The 14,157-nt window shown below is 52.7% G+C and overlaps 1 protein-coding gene across 1 annotated transcript; it reads right to left on the reverse strand.

The window, feature by feature from the left end:
• Window positions 1-5,362: 5,362 nt before the first annotated feature.
• LOC149860301 (NTPase KAP family P-loop domain-containing protein 1-like) lies at window positions 5,363-13,668 on the reverse strand. The gene is made up of 6 exons (XM_090056093.1): window positions 12,508-13,668; window positions 12,036-12,101; window positions 11,371-11,502; window positions 9,173-10,944; window positions 7,960-8,308; window positions 5,363-6,488 (listed from the first exon to the last, which is right to left on the reverse strand). Exons 1-5 carry the CDS (start codon window positions 12,533-12,535, stop codon window positions 7,973-7,975), a joined length of 2,334 nt encoding a protein of 777 aa, XP_089912219.1. The 5' UTR covers window positions 12,536-13,668; the 3' UTR covers window positions 5,363-6,488; window positions 7,960-7,972.
• Between the last annotated feature and the right edge of the window lie 489 nt (window positions 13,669-14,157).

Consider the following 14,157-nt stretch of genomic DNA (forward strand, 5'->3'; position numbering starts at 1 on the left):
CTGGGCTCCAGCTGCGGCCTGACCAGTGCCGCACAGAGGGGGAGGATCACCCCCCTGGACCTGCTCGAGATGCACCTGTGGATGCACGACAAGGTGCGGTTGGCCTTCCTGACCGCTTCCTGGCATTGGCAGCTCATGTTCATCCTGGAGTCAACAATGACTCCAAGATCCCTTTCCACCTCTGTGCAGACTAGAAGGGAGTTCCCCAGCCTGTAGGTGTGTTGCTGGGTCCTTCTCCCTAGATGCAGCACCTTGCACTTGTCTGCATTGAACTCCATCCTATTCTCATCCGCCCACCTCTGCGACCTGTCTAGATCCAGCTGAATTCTGTCCCTCCCCTCCAGCATGCCCACCTCGCCCCACAACTTGGTGTTGTCAGTGAATTTGGACAGCATGCTTTCCACATCCAGATCGCTGATGAAGATGTTGAACAGTGCAGGCCCCAGGACCAAGCCCTGGGGGACTCCACCGCCCACATCCCTCCAAGTCAAAAATGACCTGTCCACCACCACGCTCTGGGTGCGACCATCTAGTCAATTTGCCACCCATCTGACTGTGTAGGCATCAATGCCGCAGTCACCAACTTTTTTTTAAGAGAATGTGGTGGGAAACTGTGTCAAAGGCCTTGTCAAAGTCCAGGAAGATGACGTCCACCCCGACACCCTTGTCCACGGGCTTTGTGACCTGATCATAAGAAGAAACCAAGTTAGGCAGGACCTGCCCTCAATGAACCTATGTTGGCTGCCAGTGAGCATTACTTCCCTTGCTGGGCTCTTGCAGATGTGCTCCTTGATAATTTTCTCAAAGGTCTTCCCAAGGACCAAGGTAAGACTGATGGGTCTGTAATTGCTGGGGTCCTCTTTTCTCCCCTTCTTGTAAATGGGGACCACATTGGTCCTTTTCCAATCCTCTGGTACCTGGCCAGTGCCCCACGAGCACTCAGAGCTGTGCCAGGGGCCCTGACCAGGTGCCAGGGTTCTTTTAAGACCATTAAAAGAGAGAATGGAGTGGAGAGATTAGCAGGAATCAGGGAGATGACAATGAGCCATAAAGTCAAGTGAGTCCCTCCCTACTGCTGGGATAGAATTGCCACAGCCCCTGACAGGCAGTTGGGTTGAAAGCTTCAGTGGAGCCAAGGAGAGTACAATGGCACTACCTCTCCCCCCGACCTGCCCCAATCCAGCCCTAGCCAGATCTCAGGACTTTCCCCTGAGAGCCAAGCACCCTGACCTCTGGGTTGCAGAGTAACCTCCGTTCTTGGTTACTTCAGGGGTGATGGTGTTTAGAAGGTTTTAGCTAAGTGGTCAGCTGGGAATGCAGAGACTTGGAGCTGACCAGCTCGTCCTCTTCATGGACCTCATCCTCCATCAGATCGAGCAAAGATGCTGTAGTCCTGTCAGTTGAATCCACTAATTTATTTCTCTGCCAGTTTCATGGCAGTTGCATAGGTTTACAGCTATAAGTGAACCTAGCTTGGTGTTACCTTCAGTCAGTGGTCCTCAACCTTTTTAGACTCAAGGCTCATAAGAACAGAAGACCTGCCATGTACAGAGTGTGAGACCAGAGGTCCATCTGGCCCAGTCTCCTGTGTCACATGGCAGCAGAGCGCGGAGGCTGGAAGAGAGAGTGAACTGGATCTGAGCAAGGTTTTACCCCCTGTTCCTCTCTCACCTGCAGCCTCCAAGATTTAAGGCTTTTGATACAGGTGCCCACAACATTCTTGCAGGCAAGCAAAGGAAGTCTAGCTTGGATGCATGGACTGTAAGGTGGACAGAAAACTGGCTGAATCATCTGGCTCAGGGGGTAATCAATGGCGCAAGGTCTCCTTGGCAGCCAGTATCTGGTGGCATGCCCAAGGGGTAGGCCCTGGCACTGGTTCTGTTCAGTGCCTTCACCAATGACCTGGAAGATGGGCTGGAGTTCACCATCAGCAAGTTTGCAGATGACACTAAGCTGGGGGGAGTAGTAGATAAGCTGGAGGGCAGGGCTAGGATTCAGAGTGATCTCAACAAATTGGAAGACTGGACAATAAGAAATCTCACACGGTTCTATACGGACATGTGCAAAGTCATGCACTTGGGATGAAGCAATCCCCTGCACCAGGGCAGGCTGGGGGCTGTCTGCGCAGCAGCTCTGCAGAAAGGGAGGTGAGGGGACAGTGGACAGGAAGCTGAGCAGGAGCCAGCAGCGTGCCCTTGGTGCCAGGAAGGCTGATTCTATATGGGGGCAACAACCAAGCATCAGTGATTATTTCCTTGCTGAGGTTCCCAACTTTCCTTCCGCCTGCCTGACGTGTCCTGGCAACAAACCCTTGGCCTGCCGAACTAGATTCTTGGCTCTGTGTTTTTAACTCTCAACCCCATCCTAATCCAAGAGGGCAAGAGGCATAGCCTACCTGTAATCTATTTTGAGAGAAGCTCACAGGTGTGGTGCCCCAGGTGCATCCTTCACAATAAGTACTAGTTCCTAGGTATTTATCATCCATTCCAATGAAAAGTCAGCCCTCGATGTCTAATTGCAGTCACATCCCAGGAAGAGATTAAAAGCTAGATTTCCAAGGTAAGCTACAGTGGAGCAATCAAGGCAGAAACCTGTCTTACTGCACAGTAAAACTGCTGGACTTGAACTTGGCAAGGACAAATAGTTTCTTGCCTGGTTGGGTGCCAATGCACTCTGCTCTCTGTCTTGACTTGTAGTTAGTTGCCTGCCTACGTAGGTTTCTCTCTCTCCTGCCTTTCCAGTGAGAAAGTTCTTTCTAATATTCAACCTCATCTTCCCTTGATGGAACGTGAGCTCATTGCTCCTTGTTCTGTCAGGTGCCACCCCTGAGAACAGTCCAGCTCCGTGGGATTTGGGAATCACTTTCCCTTGGTTCTTTTTTAAAACCCCCTTCCCTAGGTCCCAGGGGGTGGTGATATATATCGCCACATGCCAGGACATTCAGCGAGTCTGGATTGTCCTTGGAAAACCTATTGTACAGTAGTAGGATTAGCTGTGAGTGCTTTACCTCTAGTAGCCACACGCTTTCCGTTGTACCCACCTGCTTCCAGAAGCTCTTGTCGTCGCAGCTCCTTTGCTGGGCAGCAATTTTTGTAATTAAGAAGCCCTGGGTGATCCATAGCCGGCTGCAGAACTCCATTAGCTTTGCCTTTCAGGCCGCTTTAATTGCAAATAGAAATATTATAATAGGCGATGACTGCTGAGGGGTCTCCTGAAGTGCCAACTGACAGCATTTGTGTGGAGGGTTCTGGTCCTCCACACACTTCCACTGGAGGAGGAGTCACTGATGCCAGTCCCCCAGGTCTGAGCAGTGATGCTGCCGGTGGCTACCTCACCTGTGACTCTCCTTGCCCTCTAAGGATCCTCTGCTTCTGCTTGCCTGCCATGCCTTGATGTAAATGTGCACTTGTGACACAGAAGGCTGCCCCAGAGACTCTGACCGGGTCTCATACTAATTAGCACAAGTGGCACTAGTTGTTGCCTTAAGGGCAGAATATGTGGCCTCCCCATCACCCCTTTTAGCCATGCCTGAGCTTCACAGGTGTTATCAATTCATCAGTTATCAAATCACCAGACCCCTCCAGACTGCAGGCTCCCTGGCCTCTACAAATTTCTGTTCTTTTCCTAGGCCTGTGACCCTCTCCCTGAGCCTTGGCCCCACCCCTGGGCTGGCTGAGACCTCCACCTCCCCTCCAGTCTCAATCCCAAAACCTCCCTGCTATCCTAGCCCTAAGGCTTCCTGCATACCTGTTGTACCCCATCCCTATGGCTGTATTCCCATGGGCATCCCTGGTGTGAACTGAAGTCCCTTTCCCTGTACCTTGCTCAGGAGCTCTTCCTTTCCAAGTTGGACTCCCCACCTCAGCTCAGGCTCTGGGTTGAGATCCTCCCTAAGCCTGACCCCTTGCTGGTCAGGCGACTCCCCTGATTGCTGCCTGAGCTTCCTCAGCCTCCTTTCCTCCTCTTAAAATATCAAGTGCCCCAAGCGCCCCATTACAGATGGTTAGGACTGCACAGTTAAGCAGTTGCAAGTGAGCAAGTGGAATGGTTCAAACTGCAACCCATCCTAGATCAGTCCGCTTGTGGCTGTGCACTGGAACGCAGTCTTGCTTAGCATGACCTGACTTATGTGACCAGACTGAAGGAGCTAGGGCTCTTTGGTCTGGAGAAGAGACATTGTGGGCCCCGCACTTTGAGAAGGGGATGGACAGGGTGGCAAGAGTCCAGCATAAAGGAACCAAATCAAAGGAATGAGCCATTGGGAATCCATTACATTAGTAAGAGGCTTGCCAGCAGATCAAGGGAAGTAGTTATTCCCCTCTATTCAGCACTGGAGAGGCCACATCTAGAGTCCTGTGTCCAGTTCTTCATCCCCTCGCGCAACAGAGAGGACGTGAACATGTTGGAGAGAATCCAATGGAGGGCAACAAAAATGATTCAGAGGCTGGGACACATGACATTGTGAGGAGAGGCTGAGGAAACTGGGCTTATTGAGTTTGGAGAAGAGAAGACTGAGGGGGGATTGAATAGTAGCCTTCACCTCCCTGCAGGGTCACTCCAAAGAGGACAGAGCTGGACTGTTCTCAGTGGGGACAGATAACAGAACAAGGAGCAAAGGGTTCAAGTTGCAGCAAGGGAACTTTAAGTTGGATATTAGGAAAAACTGTCTCACTAGGAGGGGGTGAAGCACTGGAGCAGGTTACCCAGGGAGGTGGTGGAGTCTCCATGCTTGGAGGTTGTTAAGACCTGACTAGACAAAGCCTTGACTGGGATGATGTAGTTGGGGCTGGTCCTGCTCTGAGCAGGGGGGTGGACTGGATGTGACCTCCTGAGCTCCCTGCCCACCTGAATTTTCTGTTATACAATGCTATGACTAACTGCATCTCTGGTGGTGTTGGTGCCTTGAAGGTTCCCTGTTTGCTCTTGAGGGAAGAGGTTGGGTAGAACAGACCCTCAAGGACTCTGCGGCAGGTGAGAGCAATGCCTGGACAGCTCAGGCCAGTGAGGGGGTCAGTCACCGCCTCTCCTCCACCAGCTGTCCCTTTGGAGGTCTGTGTCTCCTCTCCATCAGGCTCATCTTGTCTTTGAGGACATGAGCCTCGCAAGACACATGGGCTGGAGGATCAGGATGAAACAGCAAGTAGGAACAAGCTGAGCTCTGCTTGCCCGAGGGAGGCATGCCCGGTAGTCGCAGGGCTGTCCCATGTCCCAATCCATCTCCATCTGTGGTGTCCATAAGGCACCTACCACCATGGGCTGAGCTAGGATTGTGAAAAGGGTGTGCACATGGGGTGGCCCACCATCGCAGCTAACACAGCACAGATGTTTCTCCAGTTAGAAACTAGAAGCTTCACCAATATGATGGGGGCCCAGCGCTGTATTTTTTCAGTTTAATATCAAAGCAAAACCAAACATAACTTTAATCGGCATGTGCACTGATTTCCTAGACTAGCTATTACGCTTAAAAAGCACAACAAGCTAGGCCCAAAACATATCAATATAGTAAAAAGAGATTGTTTCATTAGTCCTGGAGTCATTATAGTTAAATGTACATCTCTTCTGATTCATAAAACAAAATCTTGCCTTCTTGAGCATCTTGACAGTACTTCCAGTACTTCACTGTCAGTCATTTTTACGCCTGAGTTAAGTGTGACCACACCTGATTCAAGGTTTGGAGCTAGAGCTGGAAAACACCAGAAGGAAGATGTTATCCAGAATGACCAACAGCCATTAATATGATATGCCTGGGGACCCAGCGGTATATTTTTCCATTTAAGATCAAATCAAAAGCAAACTTAAACTATTGGAATGGATACTAATTAGCTAATTTATATATTCAGTTTAAAAAATATAGGGTCTCATTCATCTTGTGGTCATTATAATTAATCATATGTCTCTTACTGAAGTTTGTAAAACAATAAGTTAAAAAATTAAGGGTTTTTTTTCTGGATTTTGTGGACAATCATGGATTTTGCAGTTTCTGTGAACTCCATATAACCACAAATTAAGTACGTCTCTACTCATGATAATTAAATACATGTCTCTTGTTCAGATTTTTAAAACAAAATCTAGTCTTCTTGAGCATCTTGACAGTGCCTCCAATACTCTGCTGTCACTCCTTCCCACACTGGAGCTAATGTTCCCCTCAGTTAACGTTATCACATCTGAGTTAAGGGAACGAGCTAGAATTAAAAAGTCCGAGGGGCTGTGAAATAGGAGACTTCCCCAGAAATGGCTAATGGATAGCAACGCTGCAGAAGAAAGGGTAGCGTGAACAGTGGAACATCAAGACCGTTAAAAGCAGAGAGGGTAGTTAACGCGTGCAGAGTGGAGAGATTAGCCGCGGTGAAGAGGCTGGGCCTTCTGAGTTTGCCAGTCCAGGTGACAGCCGAGTCCTCCCCATGAGCGCATCCAAATTATGCATCTCTATGGTCCTCTTGGTGCTCTGCTGTGCTTCCTTCCTTAATTTCTGCTGAAATCCCCATCAGCTGTGAAAATAAAATGAGCATCTTGGAGGTGATGTGATGTCACTAAGGAAGATGGCTGTCTAACAGCAGAGCTCCGGCAGGGAGGACGGAGGGGACGGGAATCTGGTACAGCCCAAAGGCATCACCTCTCCCTAGAGCCTCTTTGACTCCAGAAACATTTTCCCCAAACTGGCAGAGGGCAGCCCCACAAAAGGAGACTGAGATGTGAAACTATCTCCACGCAAAGCAGCTGGCATGGAAAGGAGACCACAAAGCAGCAAGCACAGGCTGAGAAATCAGCGCTGGCTGCTGGAGCTGGAAATAAAGCCGGCAAGGCAGAAAAGCAGGAGGCTCAGCAGCTCTGTCGTTGCCACAGATGCTATCATAATCCAAAGCGTCACCGGGAATCCCAGAGAAGTCGGGTGGGAAGGGACCTGCGGAGGTCGCGGAAAGCACAGAGAAGCCAGGCTGGAAGGGGCTCTGAGAGGTCACCTCCCTGAACCCCTGCCTGAGCCTGGATCAGCCCTGTCCAAGCCATCCTGCACCAATCCGTCGCTGGACCTCTCGCAACGCTACGCGTCGGCCCTGACACGACACAAGACACCGCACCCGAACCCGCCCCAGGGAAAGCAGAGGCCTGCAGCAGCCAGTGTGCTGTTGCTGTGGAGGCTGTTCATATACGCTCGAGATCCCAGGAAGAGGCTGTGCCCCTTTTCGAGAGGCGGGCAGCCCCCCCCACCCATTCGGTACCAGTCTGACCGGAGGTACAATTTCTTTCTGGCCCCAAATGCAGTGTGGAGCCTGAGCGCAGGGGCAAGACCCTCAGCCCAGGGTTTGGTGCCAGCAGGAGCATTGGCACAGCCCGGTCGCCATCCCCAGCCTGGGCTGCAGCAGCACCCAGCGCCTCTGGGGGAGGCTTAGAAACCCCTGGCACTGTGGCAGAAAGCAGGGGTGGGGGCAGATATCGTCTCACTAGTCCTGGAGTCATAATAGTTACATGTACATCTCTTGCTCTGATTCATTACCCCAACTGTGGCCTGAGCAGTGCCGCATAGATGGGAAGCATCACCTCCCTGGACCTGTTCCTCATGCATCTTTTAAGTCAGATGAGCCCCTCGCTGCTGCCTGGGTGGAAATCCTGCACTGGTTCCAGGCCACATCTGGAGTCCTGTGGCCAGCCTTCAACTCCCTGCAGGGGGGTTCAAGATTAGAAACCCCTGGCACTGTGGCAGAAAGCAGGGGTGGGGGCAGATATTGCCTCACTAGTCCTGGAGTCATGATAGTTAAATGTACATCTCTTGCTCTGATTCTTAAAAAAAAAATCTCACTTTCTTGAGCATCTTGATGAGGCCCCCAATACTTCAGTCATTTCTACACCAAGATTTGCTTTTGCAAATGACCCTGTGCAGTGGGTCTGTGCTTTGTGGCTGCTCCAGCGAGACCATCCCCTGACCTTCCCCATCACGTGGCATGATATGAGGAAATCACCTACCTCCCTGGAGATGTCATCTGCCCTCATGCCCAGCAAGATGCTCTTGAAGGAGCTGCTGGGTTTCATCGACTGTATCAAGTGTCAGACGCCTCGACGTGTCTTCGTTTTCAAGGACCTTTGGCCGGACGTGTGGCAGAACCGAGGGCTCAGCCGTGTCGGACGAACTGGGCTGAGGGAGAACCCCAAAGAAACGTACGCTGAAGTGAGTCCATTCCCCGAGGCTCATGCCAAGGACTTCTTTGATCTCACTGTTGTTGCTGTAGATCAGAGCCCGGCCATCTAAGTCATGCTTCCTCACTCTCTCCACATATATCTGGAGGTTGTCTTCTTTAAAGCCAAGCGTGCCCATCTGGAAGAAAAGAAAGGAGCATCGATGTGTGCCACTCCCAAACACAGAAGACATGGTACTAATTCAGAGGGAAACATGCACCCAGATACTAAGCGGAGAACAATGCCCGGCGGTGAGAGTCAAGGCGTTAGCTGGAACGCCCCTTAGCTAAAGGCCTGGATCCTTTTGAGGGCTGGGTTTCTGATCCAGCAGACATTGAAATGAGGCAGTCCAGGCGTTTTAGCCTAATAACTCTGTGCAGTAGCGCGTCACAGCACAAGCCGTGCTAATAGCCGACTGTGCAGCGTTATTAGGCTAATGTACAGTAAGCATCAACAAATAACCACGTGCTGCAGTACTGCGCAGTAACTCGCAGTACCGTGCATGTAGTTAGTACCTTAGTAAGCCAGTACGAAAGTAAATGTGCAATATCTAAGGTGCTTTAATGAACGTGTAGACGTGCCCACGGAGTAAAACAATGAGCTCACTGGCTGCTACCACTCAGTTTATTATTACAGGGAAATATCCTTTTCCCCCCTTCATTCTACCTTTCAGAAGCAAAAGGGGTAGTGTATTCCAGGGGGTATGTTGTATGTAGGAAAGTACAATAATCCCTGTTGCACTTTCGGGCTATCGCAAAAATCCAGGAGAATCATTTGCAGCATGTTTCTAAAGGAGGCCTGTGACCAATGAAGTGCACACAACAGATCAGTCTGATGTGTTCCCCACAGCACATCCAGAATCACTGCCTGCTCCTGCCGTTTTTGAGCCTTGCAAAACCCAAGGAGAAACTTTCTAGGCTGAACCTCCCAACTCAAGTGCCCCAACTCCCTGCCCCATTGGTCTGAATGGGAGCTGCCCCCTGGACCATTCTGCATCACCTACCTCTTTGCAGATGTCATTAACAGACATGGCCAACAAGATGCCTTTGGAGAGGCTACGGGCTTTTTTTGTCCACTTCAGGCTGCGGCTGCCGCGTTCCAGCTCCATCTGCCTTTTCAGGGACGAGTCGAGGTTGACAGTGAAGGGCAGGTAGAAGTTGGCATCTTCCACCCGGAACCAGTCATGGATGAAGTTGTAGAAGAGGTCAGGGTCACTGTCCAGCTCCAGCATCTTCTCCATCGGGCCTTTCATCAAGTCAAACTCCTCCATGTACTTCTCGTAAACCTCCCACAGCGGCATGTCAGGAGGGAGCAGATTTTCCTGGCAGCCATCCAGGCTGTTTCTCTGCTCCTCATCTTCAATGCACTGCAAGATCCAGCTCAGGCGACATGGCCACTGGTTGGCCAGGAGCACCCACGCTGCCACCATCTGTGGGCAGACCTTGTCCTTGGAGACTTTCATCACCATGAGCCTGACAGTGATGTTGATGGTGTTCACAATCCTCTGCATCTGTACGAAGTTGTCCGTCATGTATTTCTTCGTGGAGTCCTCCAGGAGGGAATGTAAAGCCTCTTGGATAAGGGTTTTGGTGGGTTTCCCAGCACAGCTGTTGGAGAGCTCCCAGAGGCCATCGCTTGCGGTAACAAGAGGCACTTGTCTTTCATCTGGGCTCGGGCTCCCTACGCTATGGCTGGCCAAAGTGTCGCGAGGTGTCAGTGGTAAGTCGGCTTCTCTCTTGTCCGTCGGCCTGATGCCCACCTCCTGCAAGTCCCCCTCTTGTTCCCCTTGGCTTCCAATAATGCTCTGGATAAGGTGCTTCTTGGTGTCATCATCCATCTTGGGCACCGAAAAAGGCAGGGTGACCATGTGGTTCAAGAACTTGTACCCATTCTTGGCCATGCCGCCTGAGCTCCCCACACAGTCAACGATGATGCTAGGGTCAACGGCCAGGATGGAGATGAACGGGGCTGTGTCATCTGCAAGGAGGATGTTCAGGGCATCCAGAATGCCCACCACCTTGCTGGGGCTGCACCGGTCCAGGTTGGTGATCTCCAGCACCACCCGGATCTTCCGCCGCTGGAAGATCTCCATGAATTTCAGGAACTCCGTGATGACCTTGACTTCCCTCTTGACGCAGCTCATGAAGCCCAACTGGGAGCTGAGATCTGTCCGGTTCATCAGCCTCTCCAGCTTGGCCTTCTGGGTATTGATGATATTTCGTATCACCAGGAAGACTGGCTTCATAACAGCTACCATAGAGATGCCAAACACTGCTATCCCAACGCTCTCCAGAATTGCTTTCAGCATATCTTCCCATGTGTCACCAACAGGAGTCTCAAGCACAAAGAAAAGAAATCCCACTGCTATTACTATCGTGGCCAAGAGACTCCCAACAGCCCACACCGGGAGGCAAAGATATCTCTTACAAATCCATTTTTTATCCCCACAGCCATCACTATATAGGCTACATTTCTGGCCTATAACCCGGTAAACACTGATGGGCAAGACACCAAAGTGTCTTTGGATGCCATCACACAGGGCAGTGATGAGGCCTGCCCAGAGGTTGTCGCTGCCCACATACTCCCAGGCGCTGAAGTGGATGAAGACGTGCTGGATGTTTTTCTTTTCCTCATGCTGCGCCGTCAGGACCGGGCGGTAGAAAATCATGTGGAGGAGGACGTTGAGCAGGTCCCAGCTGGAATTTCCCCGCTGCCTTTGCCCCGTCCGCTGGAAGTCCCGCTCATCTTTCTTCCTTGACTCTTCCTGCAAGATGTCTGAGAGGGGAGAAGAAAGAAGGACTAAAATCTTTCCTCCCATCAGATTGGGAAGTAGGCTGCAAGAACTAGGACTGTTTAGTGAGGAGAAAAGACGACTCAAGGGGGATTTGATTACAGACTTCAAGCACCTCTGCTCGTGCCTCGCTAGGAGTGTTCCTACCAGAGAGTCACCATCCCTGGATATGGTCAGGAGCAGGTTGGATAGTCCTGTGGCTGAGATGGTTTAGTCAGTGCCGATCCTCTCATGAGCAGGGCACTGGGCTAGGACTAACCTCATGAGGTTCCTTCCAGCTCGACTTTCCTATGATCTCTAGGTGATAATTCAGCCCCCACCAGAAGGCTTCACAGATGACCAGCTCTTTGGAGAAGTCCACCCTCTTCCCATTCACCCCCTGGCGTGCCAGCCCCCATGGCAATACTCACTGCGCAAAATCGTGATCTTCTGGGAAATCCCATATCCCCACGGCGCATAAAACCCAACGATGGCAGGAGTGGGCACGTGGTACAGGGCTTTGGCTAAGGACTGGCTGTAGACATCCTTGACGGACTGGGCTCCTGCAACGGGAGCCGGAGAGAAGAGACGGCCGAGTCAGCCAGAGCCCTGGGATCCTCCACCCCAGAGCTCCCGCGGCTGGGCAGTAGATGGCGCCGTGGACCGCACACGGGCACTGACAGGCGCTCCAAAACTGCAGATTTAGCCGTGCAGTCGAGGGGTCACGGGCACTGGCGTCACCTAGCGCAGTGTTTTTCAACCTGTTTAAACTCCAGGCCCCCCCCATCACTAATGCCAGCTCTGCATTTTCACTTGAGTTTGACTGCGATTCTTCTGCTGCAAAGAAGTCAGCAGCCCCTCGGCAGGGAAGGGTGGTTTGGACCGCCTGATTCCTACAGGAAGTCTCCGGGGTTATCTTGTGAGCCCCCTGGCTGGGGGCTCCTTGATTTCTCTTAGCAGTGGTGCCCTCTCCAGCGGTAACCTGCATGGGCTGGTTTGTAGCTGATACCGGGACCCAGCTCCCATAGCCAAGCACCCCTCAGGGACCTGGAGATGGCTCCATCCCTAGCCAGTGAGCTCAATGCACATTTATTACCTCGGGCAGGGGAGACCATCGCACGGGGTAGCTCTGGGGCACGAAAGGCACCAAGCAACCAGCTCTCTAGGGAAGACAAACAAACAGGGCATGGAGGTGTTACCCGGAGATCCATGCCAAAAGTCTCCCACCCAGCGCAGGTCAAGCGCAACCCCTGCCCATGTCCTGAGGTCCCTTCCAACCCTGACTTTCTATGCAGGTAGGCTGGGACGGGCACTTTCCGGTATCGCGCTGAATCCAGTTTTCACTGGAAACCTTTCACTCCACCTTCACCTCCCATTGAAGCCTTCTGGTGGAAGTCCTCCCAAACCCACCCCCGCTGCCATCGTCCTTGCTATAAAACACTCAAGAACTCAGAGGCCAGAGGTTTGGAGCTGCTGTAGCCGTGCACAGAGAGAGCTGAAGAAAGGCAGAGCACCCAGGTACAATGGTGGGGGAACACGGGCCACATCCAGAGAGAAGAATGACTTACGTATCTGCTGGCGCCGGCGAGGGTCCATGTCAGGTCCTTCTTCCAAAGGAAGAGGATGTTGCACGGAAAGATCGCCGTAGAGCACCGCTCGCCGAGCACTCCTGGCTTATTAGACAGGCCACCCAACCTGTCTGGGCGGATCCCAGCGGGGCAGCCTGCCTGGCTTTGAGATGTGTCAGGAACATTAACATCCTCAAGCCCTACCGACGGATGCCAGGCAGAGCTGTGTCACTGGCAGAAGTCAAGGGCAAGGCTGGTACCTCCTCCACGCTCGCAGCACAGGCAGCGCAAGGGAGCTCGTGCCCCCCATGCACTGGGTGCTCTGCTCTTACCCGGGCGGACCCAGGGGCGCACCTCGATTCCTGCTCCAGCCAGACTTTAAAACCATCTGCCTGGTGGTAGCGGCAGGCCGGGGGACATCAGTTGATTCAGGGCTCGTCACCATCTGCCTGATCCCTTCTAAATGCTTCATCCTACAGGTGTTAACGACCCTCTCTCCTTTTTTCATAGAATCCTAGAAAATGAGGGCTGAAAGGGACCTCGGGGGACTCGCATCTAGTCCACCCCTGCTCCAAGCAGGACCAGCCCCAACTACACCGTCCCAGACAGGGCTTTGTTGAGCAGGGTCTTAAACACCTCCAAGCATGGAGACCCCACTGCCACCTCTGGGGAGCCTGCTCCAGAGCTTCACCACCCTTCTCATGAGAGTTTTTCCTAATATCCAACCTCAGCTTTCCTTGCGGCAGCCTGCGCCCATTGCTCCTTGTCCTGTCGTCTGCCCCCACTGAGAACAGCCCAGCTCCAGCCTCTGTGGACCACCCTGCAGGGAGCTGAATCCCCGCTCAGTCATGCCCCCGCTGCAGGGGAAGGGGCCACCCCCCCCACCCCCCAGTTCACACCGATCTGACCCTGGCCGCAGGGCAAGACCCCCTAGCTAGGACCTCCCGGGGTTGAGTCCCAGCAGGAGCACTGGCACAGCCCGGTCCCCATCCCCAGCCTGGGCTGCAGCGGCACCCAGCGCCTCTGGGGGAGGCTTCAAACCCCGCTGACACCTGTAGCAGTAGGGCAGGGTGAGGGCAAGACTTCGCATGTGAAACCAAGTCTGGGCCAAAGTTGGCTCGAGATGCTACAAACCTTTGCTTATCTATTGCAGCCCGGTGCCCTCGACTTCTGACGCGAAGATCTGACTGGGAGGAAGCAGGACACCCAAGAAGCAAAACACAAAGGTCAGGGGTTAGTCCCTTGTCTCGGTCCTCACCTCGGTCCCAGCCCAGTTGCGCCAAACTCGCCATAATCTCTTGCGTTAGAGCCTGCTCAGAGACGCTCGAGGGACCGCAACGCTTGCTCTTTTGGAGGCCAGTTCCAGCAGGGGCAGCCCCGTAGGAATTAGACCCTTGATCCTGCACTGCTTGCCCATCCGCTCGTTAATAAAGTGAGGGAAAGAAGCATCCTGTGATCACTGCGGGAGTGGGGTTCACAGTGAGAGGGACCCAGGTTGGGTCTGCTTGGCAAGTGGAAGTCAGCCGGACGGTGGAAGTCGCGGTGAGCTCCAAGGCCCCGTCTTCCCTGCTACGATTCAAGAGGTGAACTGCGCCTCTCCAAAGCTTGGCCTTTTTATTCCATTGGACCGACTGGAATGACCTTCCTCCA

The sequence above is a fragment of the Crocodylus siamensis genome, chromosome 6 (assembly GCF_052110815.1).
Source record: "Crocodylus siamensis isolate JL-2025a chromosome 6, ASM5211081v1, whole genome shotgun sequence".
NCBI classification, from domain to species: Eukaryota; Metazoa; Chordata; order Crocodylia; family Crocodylidae; genus Crocodylus; species Crocodylus siamensis.